Consider the following 16,023-nt stretch of genomic DNA (forward strand, 5'->3'; position numbering starts at 1 on the left):
AATATGACAATTTCAAAGGTTTTGTAATCAAAACAAAATCAAGAATGAAAAAATGGAGATTTTTATTTCCAAATTGAAGTGACCCTGTTTCAGAACCAAATGTTTTGTTCTTCAGAAAAATATAGGACCTCCGTTTTACCATTGCATGGAATTGTCCTTTTGCAACCAGCCTACGTGAGGCACTGAGTAGTGTCAAAAGGATTAGCAGAAGATAAGATATGCAAAAAGCAGGCACAGCTTCCCTGAGGCCAGACATTTCCTTGGGCATGAGTGATTTAGTTAAGAATGTGTTGTATTGTAATGCAATTGTGTACTAAGAAATTCTTATCAACATGAAGAGAAGACAATACCCTGAGCTTCCACTCTGGGCTGCTTGCTTTGAGAAGGTAGAAGAAAAGGCAACGGGGGGGGGGGAGTTCAAGGAGGGGGTTTGGTTCAATTCATTTAACAAGTTAGTTACTCAGTTGCCATTCTGCCTTTCTGCCTCATTCAAGTGAAAGAGAAAGAACTAGTTTGCATTGCATGTCTCCACTCTAGTTTCCATGATGCCATCCTTGTCTTGTTGCCAGGCTGCCAGCCTAAGCCCAGCCTGCTATGGCTGGCTATGCCAGCCTGAGAATGGATTTATCTGCTGCATTGCTTTTTTTGGGCCTGAGAATTTTTTTTTTCACCCTGTTGAGAGAATCAATTCCTTTGAAATAATTCCTTTCCCCCAATTTCTTTGAAATAATTCTGGCAGCTTCCTTGCCCCCACTGGGCACTACCACCCACCAAAGTCCTCTCTGGGCCACCCCTTTCCCCCCAACATGAAGCTATTACTTTTGTTGAAACCTCCATGATTCCCTATGGGGGAAAACATTAAAGATGTGCAAACTTCAAAAATTCACCAAAAATCAGCCCTTTGCCTAATTCCTCTGAAACTTGGGCTCTCCTTTCCTTTCCCAGTGCCATTTTTGTGTTGTTTAAAAATACATTCACTTTCACCACTTATCATGAACCACATTACAAGCACCTTTTGTAAATGTGGCATGGCTAAAAATTGGGCTCAACGTGGGCTAGCTTCTGATATGGCATGGGGTGTGTGTGTATATATGTGCGCTCACGCATGCATCCATTCTCTGAATTGCCTATTAGCTCCACTCCTGTGTTCTGAAGATATAGATTTGTTGCTTCCATAATTAGTTAAAATTAATAGTTCTAGAAACTTAAGCCTGCACCAAATTGCACTGCATAAGTGCAATCGATATTGGCAAAGATTAACAACTCATAGGACATTAAACAATGCTTCCTTGATTTGGAGGCTTGGGCACCTGTGATCACAGATACAGAGTGACAAACCCTCTGCATAACAAGATTTGCAATAGCACAAAAGTTAGCTTAGTAGCACTAAAAATTGGGATTGTGCAAAAAGCGCTATTGTGCTAGAGTGTTCTTATGCAAAAGTTCCCACTGAAAGAAATAAGGTATGCTGCTGTTGCACAACTGCTGTGCAACCACCAATATGCTTAAGGTAGCTCCAGACTTAGTGCTACTAGCTAGTGTAAGTTTTGAACTAGTGTACAGTCCTTCCACAAATGGTACATTACTCTGGGTGCCAGCTCTTAACTTTGAAATGAAAAGAGTGCATTCTGTTTAGGATAAATTCACAGAGGCAGTATTCTCATAAAGTAGAATGACTGGGGCTGGGATTAACAGTTCTGGTGTTAAATGTGCAGCATTCCTGATTCTTTCTGCTTCTCTTCCCAAACTCCTATCAAGTTCTACCCTGAACGGGGCTGCACAAGAACTGCTACCCAGAACAGGGCTGCAGCTTGCTTAGGACTACAACTGCCATCATTCTCAGTCACAATGGTCAATAGTTGGGTATGATGGGAGTTATCCAACATCTGCAGGAGTGCCAAAGTTGTACAACCCTGTTCCAGAACAAAGGGGCCTGGAAAGAGCCCTTACTGTTCGGTGTACAGAGTTTATATCAACTAAATCAAATACAAATTGTCAAGCATGTGCAGTAATGACAAAAAAAATCAAAGCATTTACCTGTGTTAGTTCATTGCTGTCCACAAGGCCATTGTTATCTGAATCATAATATTTAAACATCTGATCCACCAGTAATTTCTTCAAAGCCATTTTATCTTCGACAATTCTTTCTCTTGCTTGTAGAATGTATTTTCTGTTTTGTAGATCCAGAAGAAAATTTTTCATCTTGTTGTAGTCAATGGACTTGCAGTTGTCCCCTGTCAAGTTAATGCCATGTTTATTATAACTAGCATTAACACAATAGTTTTCTAAGGAGAACATATTGAAAGTTTCTGTTAGCACAAATGTCATAGTTCAGTTCTTATTACCCATTCCCAAATATGGCCCCAAATCCAATCAAGTGCAGAAGACAAAATAGTTGCTAGGGAATTTCACTGAAAGTTTAACTGTGCCCAGTAGAAGCGCCCAGATTTGGGATGTGCCCAAATCAGAGATAAAACTTCTACAGATGCCCAGAGAGGCCAGTATTTCCCCCCTAGAACAGCTTTGAAACTGGTCCATAACATAAATATGATAGGAGACAGAGCAATACAACCTGAAGCTATACTTCTCCAAAGAGACACCTTTTAAAATAATGGTTCTCTTATAATTTAGCAGGGGGAGAACAACTATCCCTATTCATCCCAGCGTAGTGTGGAGGAACGAGGCCTAGACCTCTTGGGTTTCTGTAAATAATCCTCAGTATTGCTATTAATATTCCCAAATCTCTTCTTGTAAATAAATGCTGATAAATGATTTGTATTATATTCCTAAAACCTCTGCATTATGGTAAATAGGGTTTCTGTGCTTGCAAATCCCTATAGAGAAGGTGCAGGATCAAAAGTTCACACTTCTAATACTGAAGACTAACAGTTGATTTTTGGATGGATTTTTTTTTTTTAATGGAGGAAATTTTGTTTGTTCTGATTGGCTGAACTGAGATACTGTTGGGGCAAAAATGTACATAGAGAGAGAGAGAGAATTTGAGATTTTGAGAGATTAGAGTCAGTCTGCTGGAGAGAGTAAGAGCTGGAGGTTGCAGAAGAAAGTCAAAGTGAGTCAAAGAGAGCAGAGAGTGAGTCCAGAGGAGTCCAAGAGAGCAGTCCAGAGAAGTCAAGAGTGAGAAGTCAGAAAGAAGAAGAATCTGTCTGAAGTGGGGTGGGTCCATCTTCAGAAGAGAAGTTATGAAAGACGTCTAGCTGAAATCACTGGAAGAAAAGAAAGAAGCTGTAACCAGGACAAGAGACTGCCCAGCAAGCCAGAAGCTGAGAAGAAAGTACAGAGGACTCTGAGTAGGGACCAGTATAGAGCCAGGTGCTGATTGCATTTTTGCCATTTTATTTTTATTTTCCATGACCTGCTCTGTAAGTAACTGATTTGAGTCTATATTTTTTGATGTAAAAGAAATGTTTTAATTTATAAATCCCCACTCCTAAGCAAACCTCCTAGTCATTTAAAAATTAGAGGCTTGTCGATTTGTCCCCACCCCATGCCTATAAAGCTTTTCCACACTACTAGAGTTTTAGGTTTTGGTAATTTTTGAAGGACTTTTGCAGTGGACTCAGCCATACAAAAAAGGTCTACTTGGTGGCAGCAAAAAAGGTTAGCTGTTCCTCCACATGTGGTGGCAGTGGTGGGATAGAAAGCTGTTCTACAACAGTAGTGTTCCCTCCCATTAGATATGACTTGCTGGCATCTCTCCTGTTCTTTTTAGATTCTGAGCACCTTTGAGTGAGGGAATCATCTTCTAAATCATTTTGCTATGTGAACTGCTTTGTGAACCCTTTTTTGAAAAGCAATATATAAATATTCTAAATAAATAAATGACTGTACCAATGCCTAAAGTGTTAAACAGGTTAAACTCAATTGAATCATCTACATTACCTTAACTTCAGATTAATCACCATGCATGTAAGCTTTACTCACAGAACAATCACTTCCCAATGATGACACTTTTCATATATCCCTGACATAATTTCAGTTCTAAAGTATGAAGAATGAGTCAATTACTTGAGCTAATAAGGCTCACTAAACATAAACAGCAGACACATTCAGAAAACTCTCACTAGCTATATGTCAAGTTATTTTCACATAAATTATGTTATGTGGAAGAACAAAAATCATAATTAAAAGTCATCAGTTACATCCATTATTTATTTAAAAATGGCAATTAAGCAAGTTCATCTTCAGAAATGCTTGTCAAATCAATTCTGGTATCTAGACAGCAGTATTCTTTCAATTAAATGAATCATGATGATTAGTGAATTAAGGGAAGGGATTTTTTAAAAAAATTATATTGATAAAGAAGCTGCCAGGCCAAACCCGCTTTCTGTAAACAGAAGTGAAATTATTTGTTGGACCAGACTCACAATGCAAGTCCATGCTCAGTTCCACTCAAGGAATGATTAGTAGCCAAACATCCTGGATCAATTCCAGGCAGAGGCTCCAAAAGAGGAGACACAGGGGCACAGTGTGAACCTGCCTACCAGCTACTGAGAAATGGCAAAGTGCCAAGAGTGTGCATCAATACAAGGAGACAGCCACGAGAAATCCTGCTGTGCCATATACTCTTCTATCACGCCAACATTTAGTGTAGCTGGTCTAGTGTTATTTGCCTTAAGATGTCACAGGATGCTTTACCTCCAGTTATAGGAGAAAAGTATTTTGTACATTTTTGTATCACCAACATACAAATATCTAGGCAGTTCGTATAAAATAAAGCAGCACAAACTCTAAGACACCCAACAGTTAAAATATCCAAACAATTTAAAATAGTTTAAAGTTTAACTAAAACCCTGGTTAAACAGGTATGTCCTGAATGAGAGTTATTTAAAAGCTACCAGAGATGAAAGAACTCTTATTGTGATAGGAATGCTATCAAAAAGTCCTGCCCCTGAGGCTATTCCCACGATCCACTGAAAGTGGGCTAAGGGAGCTTAGCCCGCTTTCCGTGGATCGTGGGAACCATTCAGCTCACAGGCAAGGCTGGTGCTCCCAAGGCGGCTAGCCTGCTTAAAACATCCTCCCCTTATATGAGGTTAACGGAGCAAGTGCTCCGTTAACCTCATTTCATTGCTCATGTGTCACCGCGGCACATGGCGACACATGAGTAGGCCCCCAACCTGGAGGATGCAATCAGCCTCCCGGGCTTGGGGGTCAATCCAGGATGCCCCATGCACTTGTGTGGGACACCCTGGGACTTCTGGGGGCCATGGGGCACCCTGGGAGTTCTGGGGGCCACGGGGCACCCTGGGAGTTCTGGGGGCCACGGGGCACCCTGGGACTTCTGGGAGCCGCAGGGCGCCCACTCCCCGCAGCACCTGCTGGCTCCGTGACGGAGCCGGCAGCTGTGTGGGTGGAGCCTGCTCTCCCCACAGAACCCCATTGGGCACTTCACACTTGTCATGTGAAGCGCCTCCCTGAATAACCACCAGATTAGCCAGGGACTACTATAAACAGATCTCCCCAAATGATCTTAATAGGCAGCAGGGATCATGAAAATATGGTGTCCCAACCCCCCTTACACTGCAACCCCCATTCTCTTTCATACCCTTCCCCTTGCTCTTTTATTAAAGAGAGTAAGACCATATCCTTTAGAATATTCTCCCCCCAAGGTAAACTGTCTGAATGGTTTTCTAGCAGGATTTCCTGTTCCTGACCGCAAATTACAGAATCCTCTTTGTGTGAGGGCAAGGGCCATGATAATTCACATACCTGATATCAGAACTCAAATAAAGAAGGTTGTGTTAGAAAATGGCAGTGCTGTGAAATAATCATGTCCCCAAAGGAGAACAACATAAGAAAGGCAATGATACTATCCCCCACCCCTGCAAGACTTATAAATACTTAACGGCAAGCAGAAATCCAACAGATGGAGATTCAGTGCTGTAAGAGACACTCTGCCTGCTGAATGACACCTATGCTTGTAAGGCACAGATGCATATTTCAGGCTCTCTTTTGTTGTAGTACTTTGAAAATATCATGTCTTCTAGCCTCATTAAAAACTAGGGGGGGAAACTTGGTAGGGTTAACATATTTGAAATGGAGGCATATTTTAAGGGTTGTAGCAGACAGAAATTCAGTGGGTAAACCCATTATACTACACTGCAGTGATATTGTGCAAACCTTCATTCATTCCTTATATGAAGCTAGTAATCGGCTGGACATAAACCAAATGGCACCCCAAGTAAGAAGCATCTTCAGCTCCCTGTTCCGTGGTTCCAGTTTTTTAGTACCATTTTTAATTTTATTTGAAACCTCTTTCATATTTGGATGCGCCTTCTGCATGAATGATTAATCCCTGTCACATAACTGATAAATGTGGACGCTCGAATATGTAAATCCATATTTACTCATGCCATGTTGTAAGCAAATAAAAACATATTTTGTTTCCTCACATTTTATTTAAGCTTTAAAAAAAAATAGCAGTAACTGAACGTCTGGTGTCCCCTAAGCCAGTACCAATAACACGAACTTGCTAAAATACACATGTCTGCATGTACATACACATGTGCACGTACACACACACACACACACACACACACACACACACACACCCCAAATAACCAATAAGAGGAAAACAGTCATCACTTTTTCTTTATATATAGATATACAGTAGATTTAGATATGTAATTTCTCAATGGTTCTGTTATATATGACAGCTCCTAAAAACACAGTCTGATTCCACGGTCTTATTGGACCCTGTTGGCATGAAAACATGCTCATGTTTTGATACAGTTAGGTGGACTTTTCGGTCACTCTATTATACAGTGAAGGAAAAGCTATTTTAAATTCAATACCTCATGGAATATGAAATGTTAATCAAATTGGTTGCTTCTCTAATCCCAGTGACATGTAAGGTAAACAACAAATGATATCATTCTAGAGTCCATATATTAAGAAATACATCAGACAAGATAGCAGCATTTAAGCATATTCTTTTGATAGAGTTGTTTGGCATGTTAATAGCAGCAATTTCCTTCAGTGCGTAACTGTTCATTCTACACATCACTGTGCTTTGGAATTACAATTCTGGTCACATTAGCAAAGAGGCTGGCCAACATGTTTTTTCATCTAAGTCAGTAACCTATACAGATCCTGTCAATATTTGAACAACTTGCCTGGAAGTCTGTCATTACGGCCATAATTTACAATGGTAACGGTAATTGTTTCGTATAAGAAAAACAATCAGGCAAGATCCTTTGCCATTCTGACATAGACAATTTCATATTCCATTTTTAAAAACTGGATAGAAATCCTAATTAAGATAATTTCATTTGTGTCTATTTCTCACAGAGATGCATAGTACCTTGACCCATGTTATGTCGTATTCTTTTCTTTCTGCATCCCACTTGTTCCCTTATTTCCAGATTAACAAACAGCAACAATATCCAGAGAAGCAGAAGACATTTAAAACCACATCAAATGTTTGCTTCTCTTTTGAAGATGAGATACCTGTAACCAGCATGTTGTTAAACAACACCTCTGTCACATTCCAAGTTCTATGTTTACAGGAGTCAGGAAAAGCTTAGCAAAAGGAAGGAATGATGAGGAAGTTCGATCAGCTGGAAGTGTATGATGACATACTGTGATGTTTTTTGTTTTTTGTTTAAAAGAAGTCTCAGGTTAACATCCGGTTATGGGATCTGCCTCCCCAGCACCCTGCTCCTGGTATTCCCAGTCCTTGCTCCTGGAATTACATTCTCAGGTATCGCTGCCCACAACCCAGCCATCCTGACACCCATATTGTTTAACATCTTCATGAAACTGCTGGGAAAGATCACACAGAGATTTGGGCTATGGTGTTGGCAATATGTAGATGACACCCATCTCTATCACATTATGTTGTCTGAGCCCAGGGAGATGGAGGAGCTTCTCAGCCATGGTTTGGAAGCCGTGATGGGCTGGGTGGGGGCTAACAAGCTGAAGCTTAATCCTGACAAGAAGGTTAGTAGAAAGTCCGATCAGGGTATGGGTTTCAGCCTGTTATAGATGGGGTTGCACTCCCTTTGAGGGGAACCTGAATCCAGCACTGATCCTAAAAAATCAAGTGGAGGTGGTCAGAAATGCTTTTGCTCACTTGAGTTTGAGATCCACGCGGCTTCCTCTCTCCCAGCCTTTCAGAAGAAATTAAAGACTGCCCCCTTTTTACCCAGGTCTTTAGCCACTGAGGGGCCCCATCTATCCTTTTAGGATATACTGTGTTTTATATTCTGGTTCTCTTTATTGTAATTTTATTATTGTTTTTATCTTGTTAACCACCTTGGGGTCTTAGGATGAAGAGTGGTATAAAAATATAAGTGATACATAAATAAAACAAATCCCTCTTTCTGTGAATGTTCATGACAAGAATTGTGAAGAGGTGGGGGTAGTGGATGGGGAAGAGGGAGGTGCAGACAACCAGCTGACAATGGTAAACCTACTGGGTGTTTTCCAGATTACATGATGCAACAGTTCTGCAACATGTACGCTAAGTGCCCCTCCGTATTGCCCATGTGTTGACATCGCGGTTGCTGCGCTGTCAGCAGGGTGCCATTCATATTTCCAATGTTTCATATTTTATTTATGCATTGTAGCCCTATAAAGTTGTATATGCATTGCAGGAAAGTAGCTGTACTTTTCCATTGTAGGAGGTTTGCCCCATCATTTATATGTTGCAGTGTGGTGTGGTGTGGACAGTTCAAATCACGGTGCAACGATTTGTTGATTTGTACAGCCCCTTTCTGTCCAGTTCATGAAATAATGTTTCTGTCCCATTCATGAAAGGAATAAAAAAAAATATTCTACTCGGATTCATGTGCAAAGGTGCATCCCAATTCTCATCTGCTTTTGGCTTTTGATTTCGATTGCATTTGCTTCTGTTTTTCATCATTATTTTTTGGACATGTTAATGTTTCCTCCTTTTTTGTGCACTGTGGGTTGGCTGGCTCTTTTGGCAAACTCCTGTAGCCTGGGGTTTGCTGGTTTGTTTGTTTTACTGGATCACTTGTGCAAGTGTGCAACACTGCAACTAAATTCTCATTTTGGAGCAGTGGTTTTCCCGTCATTGTTTTTTGTTTTTCATCAGACTTATTTTTTGGACTTGCTAATGTTTCCTCAGGAAAACATGTTTTCTCCAACAGGAATTGGCCTTATACAGAGTCTGACCATTGGTCCATCTGTCATCATGCCCACGTGTTCCCAATGCTCTTGCTAGTGCAAAGCAGAGCAGATGGAGCTGCACCTCTGCTGGTGGTTTGGCACAAAGGCACTGAGATATATTTTTTTAAAAAAATAGTTTTGTCACTTCAGTGGTTCCCCACTTCCTCTGCAATCCTATTGGCCTGAAATGGAGAAGAAGGGGGGCAGTGAATGTGATTCAGGTGGAATTTGGACACTCCTTGCCTGGAACAACTGCTGCAGTGGTGGATAATATGAATGGCCAAAACCCTGTCATGAGCCAATGAAAAAAGGATCAAGAAATGTTGTACTTGCCGTTTCAAGCTGCTACTTCATACCATCACACTTTGCAACACTTTAACCGGTGCAAATCTCATAGTCCAAAAAACACCCTACAGATGGAAAATAGTACACATGAGTGCAAGATGAAAGCTATGAGAACTACTACATCCGAAAGCTGCATTTCTATATGGTGTTCAATTCAGAAAACCATGGAAGGAAGCAGAAAAAGTCCTCTGTAGGAAAGCACTCAATGACTGCAATCTACAAACTGCAAGGTAGGCATAATATTTAGCATTTGTGCAGGGCTTCCAAGTGTTCAGTGTACTTCATATGTATCAGCTGGCATTCCTTATAATAACCCTGCAAAGAAAGGTTGTCCCTGTATTGCAGATGAAGGGACTGAGGAGGAATGGCTTCCCTGAGCCCACCTAAAGATTTCCCAGACAGCAGGGTTTCATGCGGGATTTCGAAGAGGCTTTACTGCAAGTTCAACGTTACCACCCCAACCCCCCCCCCAAAAAAACCCTGGAATTTTACCCTATATATAAATGAGGCAAATGCATGACAAAAAAACCTGAATGTTGTGTGACGTGCTCCCTGATAGCTTGCGTGAACTTTGGGGTAAATTTGGTCAATATGTGAATGTACACCCTCCATTCTGGAGGAGATCTGAACTAAAAGCCTGGTGTGAAAAGCCTCTGCCACCTCATGACAGAGGCGAGAGCTACACTTCCCTGTTTCACTTGCTTAAATCTTCTCATTGGGGGGAAATGAGATTGAAGTGCACCACAAATCTCATTGTGAATATGCACTCTTAACTTTATGTGGGTTGCATTTGGAATGTTCAAGACTTTTACTAATCCTATAAAATGCACTATGACCTGCTTGTTTGTTTGTTTTAATGTGCAGGAGAGTGCTCTATATGGCAGAATGTCCCTGCCATTTGTTGTAAGTAGAAGTGGACTATGGGGCGGCTAACAAATAAAGTTTATTATTATTTGTAATTATTAAGTAACTATCGATTGATTGATTAAGTGCTGTCAAGTCAGTGTCGACTCTTAGCAACCACATAGATAGATTCTCTCCAGGATTATCTGTCTTCAAGTCAACCTTCAAGGTTTCTCAGTGATGCATTCATTGTTGTAATCGAGTCCATCCACCTTGCTGCTGGTCATCCTCTTCTTCTCTTTCCTTCAACTTTCCCCAGCATTATGAACATCTCAAGTTGCTGGGTTTTCACATGAAGGACCAGGTCTCACGATCAGTGAGACCCAGTTCCTTCCAGGCTAAGCCCGCTCTCCCCGCACATGAACGGGGAGGGAGCCTTGGGCGGCCAGATTGGCTGCCCACACAATTGCCAAAAGAAAAATGAGGAGGACACACGGATGATAAAGAAGGATTACAAACTACCCGAAAACCTTCCAGAATAATATCCCCCATTGTCCAGGTCTCCTGTAAGAGGAGGATGTCCAAACTGGAGATGAATTGGACCACAGCGCTGTCATCTGACTTAGAAAGCCAGCCAGCCACTTTCCACGTGCATCAAAGTAGTTCTCGAAAATCCTGTTGCTGTCAATGGCTGAAGGCAGGTACATCCTCTGCACAAGAAACCAGCCTTGAATCGTTGTTAACAAGGAGACTGGCTGCTGAGGTAAAGTGGGGGTCTGTCAACACCCCCCCCCCCCCGGAGATTGTTAGATTGGATTTGGTTATTCTCCATAAGCACCAGACTGGTAAGAGCAACTATATTCTGCTCAACAACCAAGGCCCCTCCGTTCAGCCGGTTAATAGAGGGGGGTTGCTTACCCACACCTGACCTAGGGTTCGGGGGGGTATCGCTTTGACTGAGACCGAAGACAGTGTGCACTAGTAGGGAGGTCTTCCACTACTCCTGGTTTAATCACCTTTGTTGATGACACCCCGTCATACACCTACTCCCTGTCACCTCCATACACAATCCCGATGAAGCAGCAACCTGACCTCTAGCACAAGAGATTCCCGGGAAGCAAGAAGAGGCAGGAGACCAAGTGTGCATCCCAGCATCATCCGAGACCACTGAACACACGTAGGCACACTCAACGTTGGATTGTGTGATCCACAGGGGGTCCTCTGCCATCACAAGAGACTGCCCTGAGTCCCCAGGGGGTTGGCAGACCGCAGCCCCTCCTCCGCACAACAAGCTGGAATCTAAGCTAAATCGAGAAGAATTTTCTCCATGGTCAGGTACGTCCTTCCGCCCTGTAGAAGAGAGCATCACACTCGCCTGCAAACACTCAGCCAGCGACCGAGTGACCCAGGAAGAATCAGTCCAGGGTATCTGGTGCTGCACGAAACTTCCCACCTCCTCACCAAGAGACCCATCTTTGATGGAAGAATAAGGGCAATGGCCACCGCATGGGGGAGATTTCATAGACTTAGCCCTCCAGAGACTCATGCCCCTCTTAATCCATCGCAGATATCTATCCGCCGGAGATTCAGCCGAGTAACTAGAGAAGACCCTCTTAGGATAAATACTCCACCTGCTCAAAAGGCACCTCATTCTGACCAGTCAAGCAGGGACTAGTTTATGTTCAAAAACTAACAGCAGTCTCAGAACATATGGGTCTCCTGAGGACCGCTTCTTAAAAGCCTTTAGATCCACTGTTTCCTCCTCAAAAGCCAATAGCTGAGCTAGAGACTTTTTAATAGCAGAGATAATGCCCCAGTGATGCTGATTATACTGCTTAAGCGGGATGGTGAGCTCGCATTGACAAGGGAATAATTGAAGTCCCCCCTCTTGATCTAAGCTTAAAACAAAGTCATTTGAAGAAGGGTTGGAGGGGTTAAGATCCGCCAAGTCCATCTGCATGGTTTGAGTGCTGGCTTCCCGAATACCGGGGGGGGGGGGCAGTTATTACAAAAGCTGTTCTGCAGAATGGTAACCCGTTCAAGTATATCCTCTAATTCCGTCAAACTAGTAGAGGACTTCTGAAGTAGATGGATTAAAGTTTCCGATAATAAAGCCAAAGTTTTCACATTCAAGTTTGGCTCTGTTGCCACATCTTTTGAAAAAGAGGTCCTGGAATGTAGGCCAGCATTAGAACATGTATCAATATACACTGAGGAGGCCACTTCTGAATGAGGAGAGTTATACACTGCTTTGCCTGGGAGATGGAGAGGAGTGGATGCCAAGTGTATAAGAATCTAAAAAACTCTCTATAGCATGGTCTATGGAGCAACCTTGGTCGATTGAACAAACTTTGGCTTTTTCTATGGTAGAAACATTAGGCTCAGGATCTTCAAAACACCCCTTGAACTCATTTCTAAAAACAACATTTAAAACAATCAAAACAATATCAATAACAATGGACATCCTGGATGATGGGTCCCTTATTGGAGTACAGGAAAGATCAGTTGATTGAAGTAATTCCATTATGGTGAGTCATGTGGAAACAGTCCATATCTATTACATATCAACTATCACGAGAGACCATTAATATCTGAATAGTAGTACTGGATGCTCAGAAACCTGCTTATGAGTCCACGAGACACTTGAATTTTGTTATGGACCTGAAAAACATGTAACCTACTCTTTGATACTAATCATCATCCTTTAGTCAGAGGCCACTGAACTCTTTGGCATTACAGTTCTCCACTGTATGCCTATATGTGCTTAAATATACTACAGGAAAACCTCAGCATTTGCAGATCTGGCATCTGCAGTTTTGTGTATCCACAGTCAGGTACCCGACATTGGTATTTGCAACCAAAAACCAGCAGGCAAAGGGTTAAGACTCATGCATCCAAGTCTTGTCACTTTGTGGCTCATTTTGTTAAAAAAAAGGGGGTGTGTGATTTTTTTTGCGCGCGCGCGCACACACACACCCCCCCACACACCCATATTTTAGCATTTGGGTGGGGGCATTGCTGGAGTGCTGGAGGCCCATGGAGCACATTAGGGCACTTTACCTCTTGCCCCCCGATTTGGTCTGTTTTCACCCATTTTCACTGTGGTTTCCAAGCCTCCAGGATCCAAACCCCCACGATTGCATAGACTAAATAACTTGCTATTCACTCTTTCCTTATCCACGGTAATTGCAAGGAACAAAACCCCAGCAAATACTGAGGTCCTCCTGTACTACTCCAAGTCAGAGTTCAGGAAACACAGAAGCTGTATGTATCTTAACATACTAGTTTATTTCACAGAGCATAACATGCAGTAAATATTAGCATTTAATTAATTCAAGAGGAAGCATGCATTTCCTGTGAAGACAGGAAATATTATTCCATTTCAAAGAAAACAAACAAAAACATAGGATTACTGAAAAAGTGAAAAGAAAAGTGCTTATCAGAAAGCTTTCTTTTGAGTCATCCTGGAAGAAAGCCAGCTTCCTGTAAAGTTTAGGCATTTGCAGTTTGTAATGTTCCTTAACAATGAACTAGCGGCCATTTTGAATCCAACACCCTGCCCATTGAGAATGTTCTATGTATGGCAATTGCTTGTTGAAACGTAGTGATCTTAAAGTCAGAGAGAGCATATTCAGGGAGACTGAAATGTTTCATAACTGACAGGGATGTGCAAATCAATTTGGGTACAAATAAATTTGTACACAAATCTAGCTCCAAATCGGGTGATTTAGAGACAGAAAAAAATCACCCCTGTGGTCCATTAGCTAGATTCGAGTCCAAATCAAATTGTGCCATATTTGATTAGAATCAATTCAAGATTCAGATTCCTCCTATTAATTTCTCTGGATTCTCAGGTTTAATTTAAAAACAAAAGCTAAGCACTGGCCCTTGTAGAAGTAGAATTATGGAGCAAAATGTGTGGTCATTATTTTTCAAGTGTTTGGATTCTTTGGTGCATAATAACTTTTCCACAATGAATCCCTATGAGGGATTCAAGGCAGTGCGGTACTACTCAGTTTATGTTCTAAGAATTTTTTCAAATGTTTAGACAAGTAGGTGTCTAATAACCTTTCTTCATAATGGATCCCTATGAGGATTCACTACACAACAAAGAGTCTAAACACCTCACCAATTCCTAAAATATACACTGAGTACCCAGTGGCTTGCGGGCTGGGGCAGGGGAAGCTGGCACATGGGATGCCACTAATTTCCCACCCCCACCTGCAAAGCAGTAGGGTTGAAATGAACAAAAGAAATTAAGGTGTGTAAAGAAGGCACCAAAGAATCTAAACACTTGAATATCCCTAAAAAATGAACTGAGTACCCCATTGCCTTGCAGGTGTGTGTGTGTGTGTATGTGTGTGTGTGTGGGGGGGGTTGTAGTTGTCCCATGGCAGTTGACAGTTGGCACTGTCCAATGACAGCCAAAATGCACAGAAGAAATGAAAGTGTATAATGAATCCTCATAGGGACTCATGCTGAGGAAAAGTTATTAGACACCAAAGAATCCAAACACTTGAAAAATCATGACCGCACATTTTGCTTCATAGCCCTTCAGCACTTCTACAAGGGCTAGAGCTTAGAAATTTCTATACAAAAAATTAAAGCTGGGGATCCACGTTATTGTTAGGATAGGGCGACTTCAAATTCCCATTATTTCCTATGGCAGAAATATACAAAATCTGTAAAAACAAAAAAAGCCCATTAGAAATAAGCCAAGTGCCCGCCCCAGTGCCTTGAAATTTGGGTGGTAGGTGACACCCAAGGGTACCTACCCAGCACCCAAATTTGGTGCCCCTAGGACCTTTATAAGTGGTCCAAATCAATCCAAATCAAATTGAATCAAATCTAAATCAAACCGGGGGTGATGGGGGGGGCAGATTTGGACACAAAACAAATCAGGAGTTATTTGATTCAGTCACAAATTGAATCAATAATTCGATTTGCACACATCCCTAATAAGTGATTTATGCATGTTTCCATTTTGTAATTGTCTTTTGTTGTTGTTGTTTTGGTCCATTTGGTGCTTCACACAGAGGCTATACTCTTTGACCTACATGACTAAGAAATGAGAACTATTGACTGGTGATAAGATACACTACATTGGAAGATGTGCAGGTGCAAGGAAGCTCGAGATAGACTAAGATAAGTAAACTTTTCTTAGCTCTTTTTGAAAAATATGAATGTCATTGTTTGAACACCATATTACATTGCTGAAAATAAGCACCAGCTTGTAAAAATTGTTTCTGTGGGAGCTCTACTGAAACTAGAACTATACTGAATAAAAGACTAAATTACTGTGTGGTTGAATGAAACTCCTAATGGAAGATAATACTGCTAACCTTTCAATTGTGTGTTATTTTTGTATAATTTTCATAGGTTTTTGGAATGATTCATGAGTTCAAGCAATATGTGTTTTATTTTTTCCATCTCTGCCATCATTTGTTTTTCAATACTTGTGATTTATGCCATGCTTTTTATGGGCTTAAGATAAGGGTTGGTGATAATAAATAAAACCACCTTCCCCCCTCTTTTTTGTGCAGAAACAAAGTTATGACACTGAACCAACAAGAGTGTCATTTTACCTAATTCTGTAGTGGAAGCAATTATTCAAAGCCAGAGCCCTTTATCATAACAGGAACATTGTGAAATTACAGAAGTACAACATCTTTTGCTCCC

The 16,023-nt window shown here is 41.5% G+C and overlaps 1 protein-coding gene across 5 annotated transcripts in view; it reads right to left on the bottom strand.

Annotated features, from left to right (window-relative positions):
* The window catches only part of FSTL5 (follistatin like 5), a 563,532-nt gene that overhangs the window by 239,533 nt on the left and 307,976 nt on the right, over nucleotides 1–16,023 (bottom strand). For all 5 annotated transcript variants that reach the window (XM_053256999.1, XM_053256997.1, XM_053256998.1 and 2 more), the window contains one exon: nucleotides 2,038–2,234. In XM_053256999.1, coding sequence (XP_053112974.1) covers nucleotides 2,038–2,234 — 197 coding nt within the window. The remainder of the gene's footprint in view (nucleotides 1–2,037; nucleotides 2,235–16,023) is intronic.

Source organism: Hemicordylus capensis, chromosome 5 (genome assembly GCF_027244095.1).
Source record: "Hemicordylus capensis ecotype Gifberg chromosome 5, rHemCap1.1.pri, whole genome shotgun sequence".
NCBI classification, from domain to species: domain Eukaryota; kingdom Metazoa; phylum Chordata; class Lepidosauria; order Squamata; family Cordylidae; genus Hemicordylus; species Hemicordylus capensis.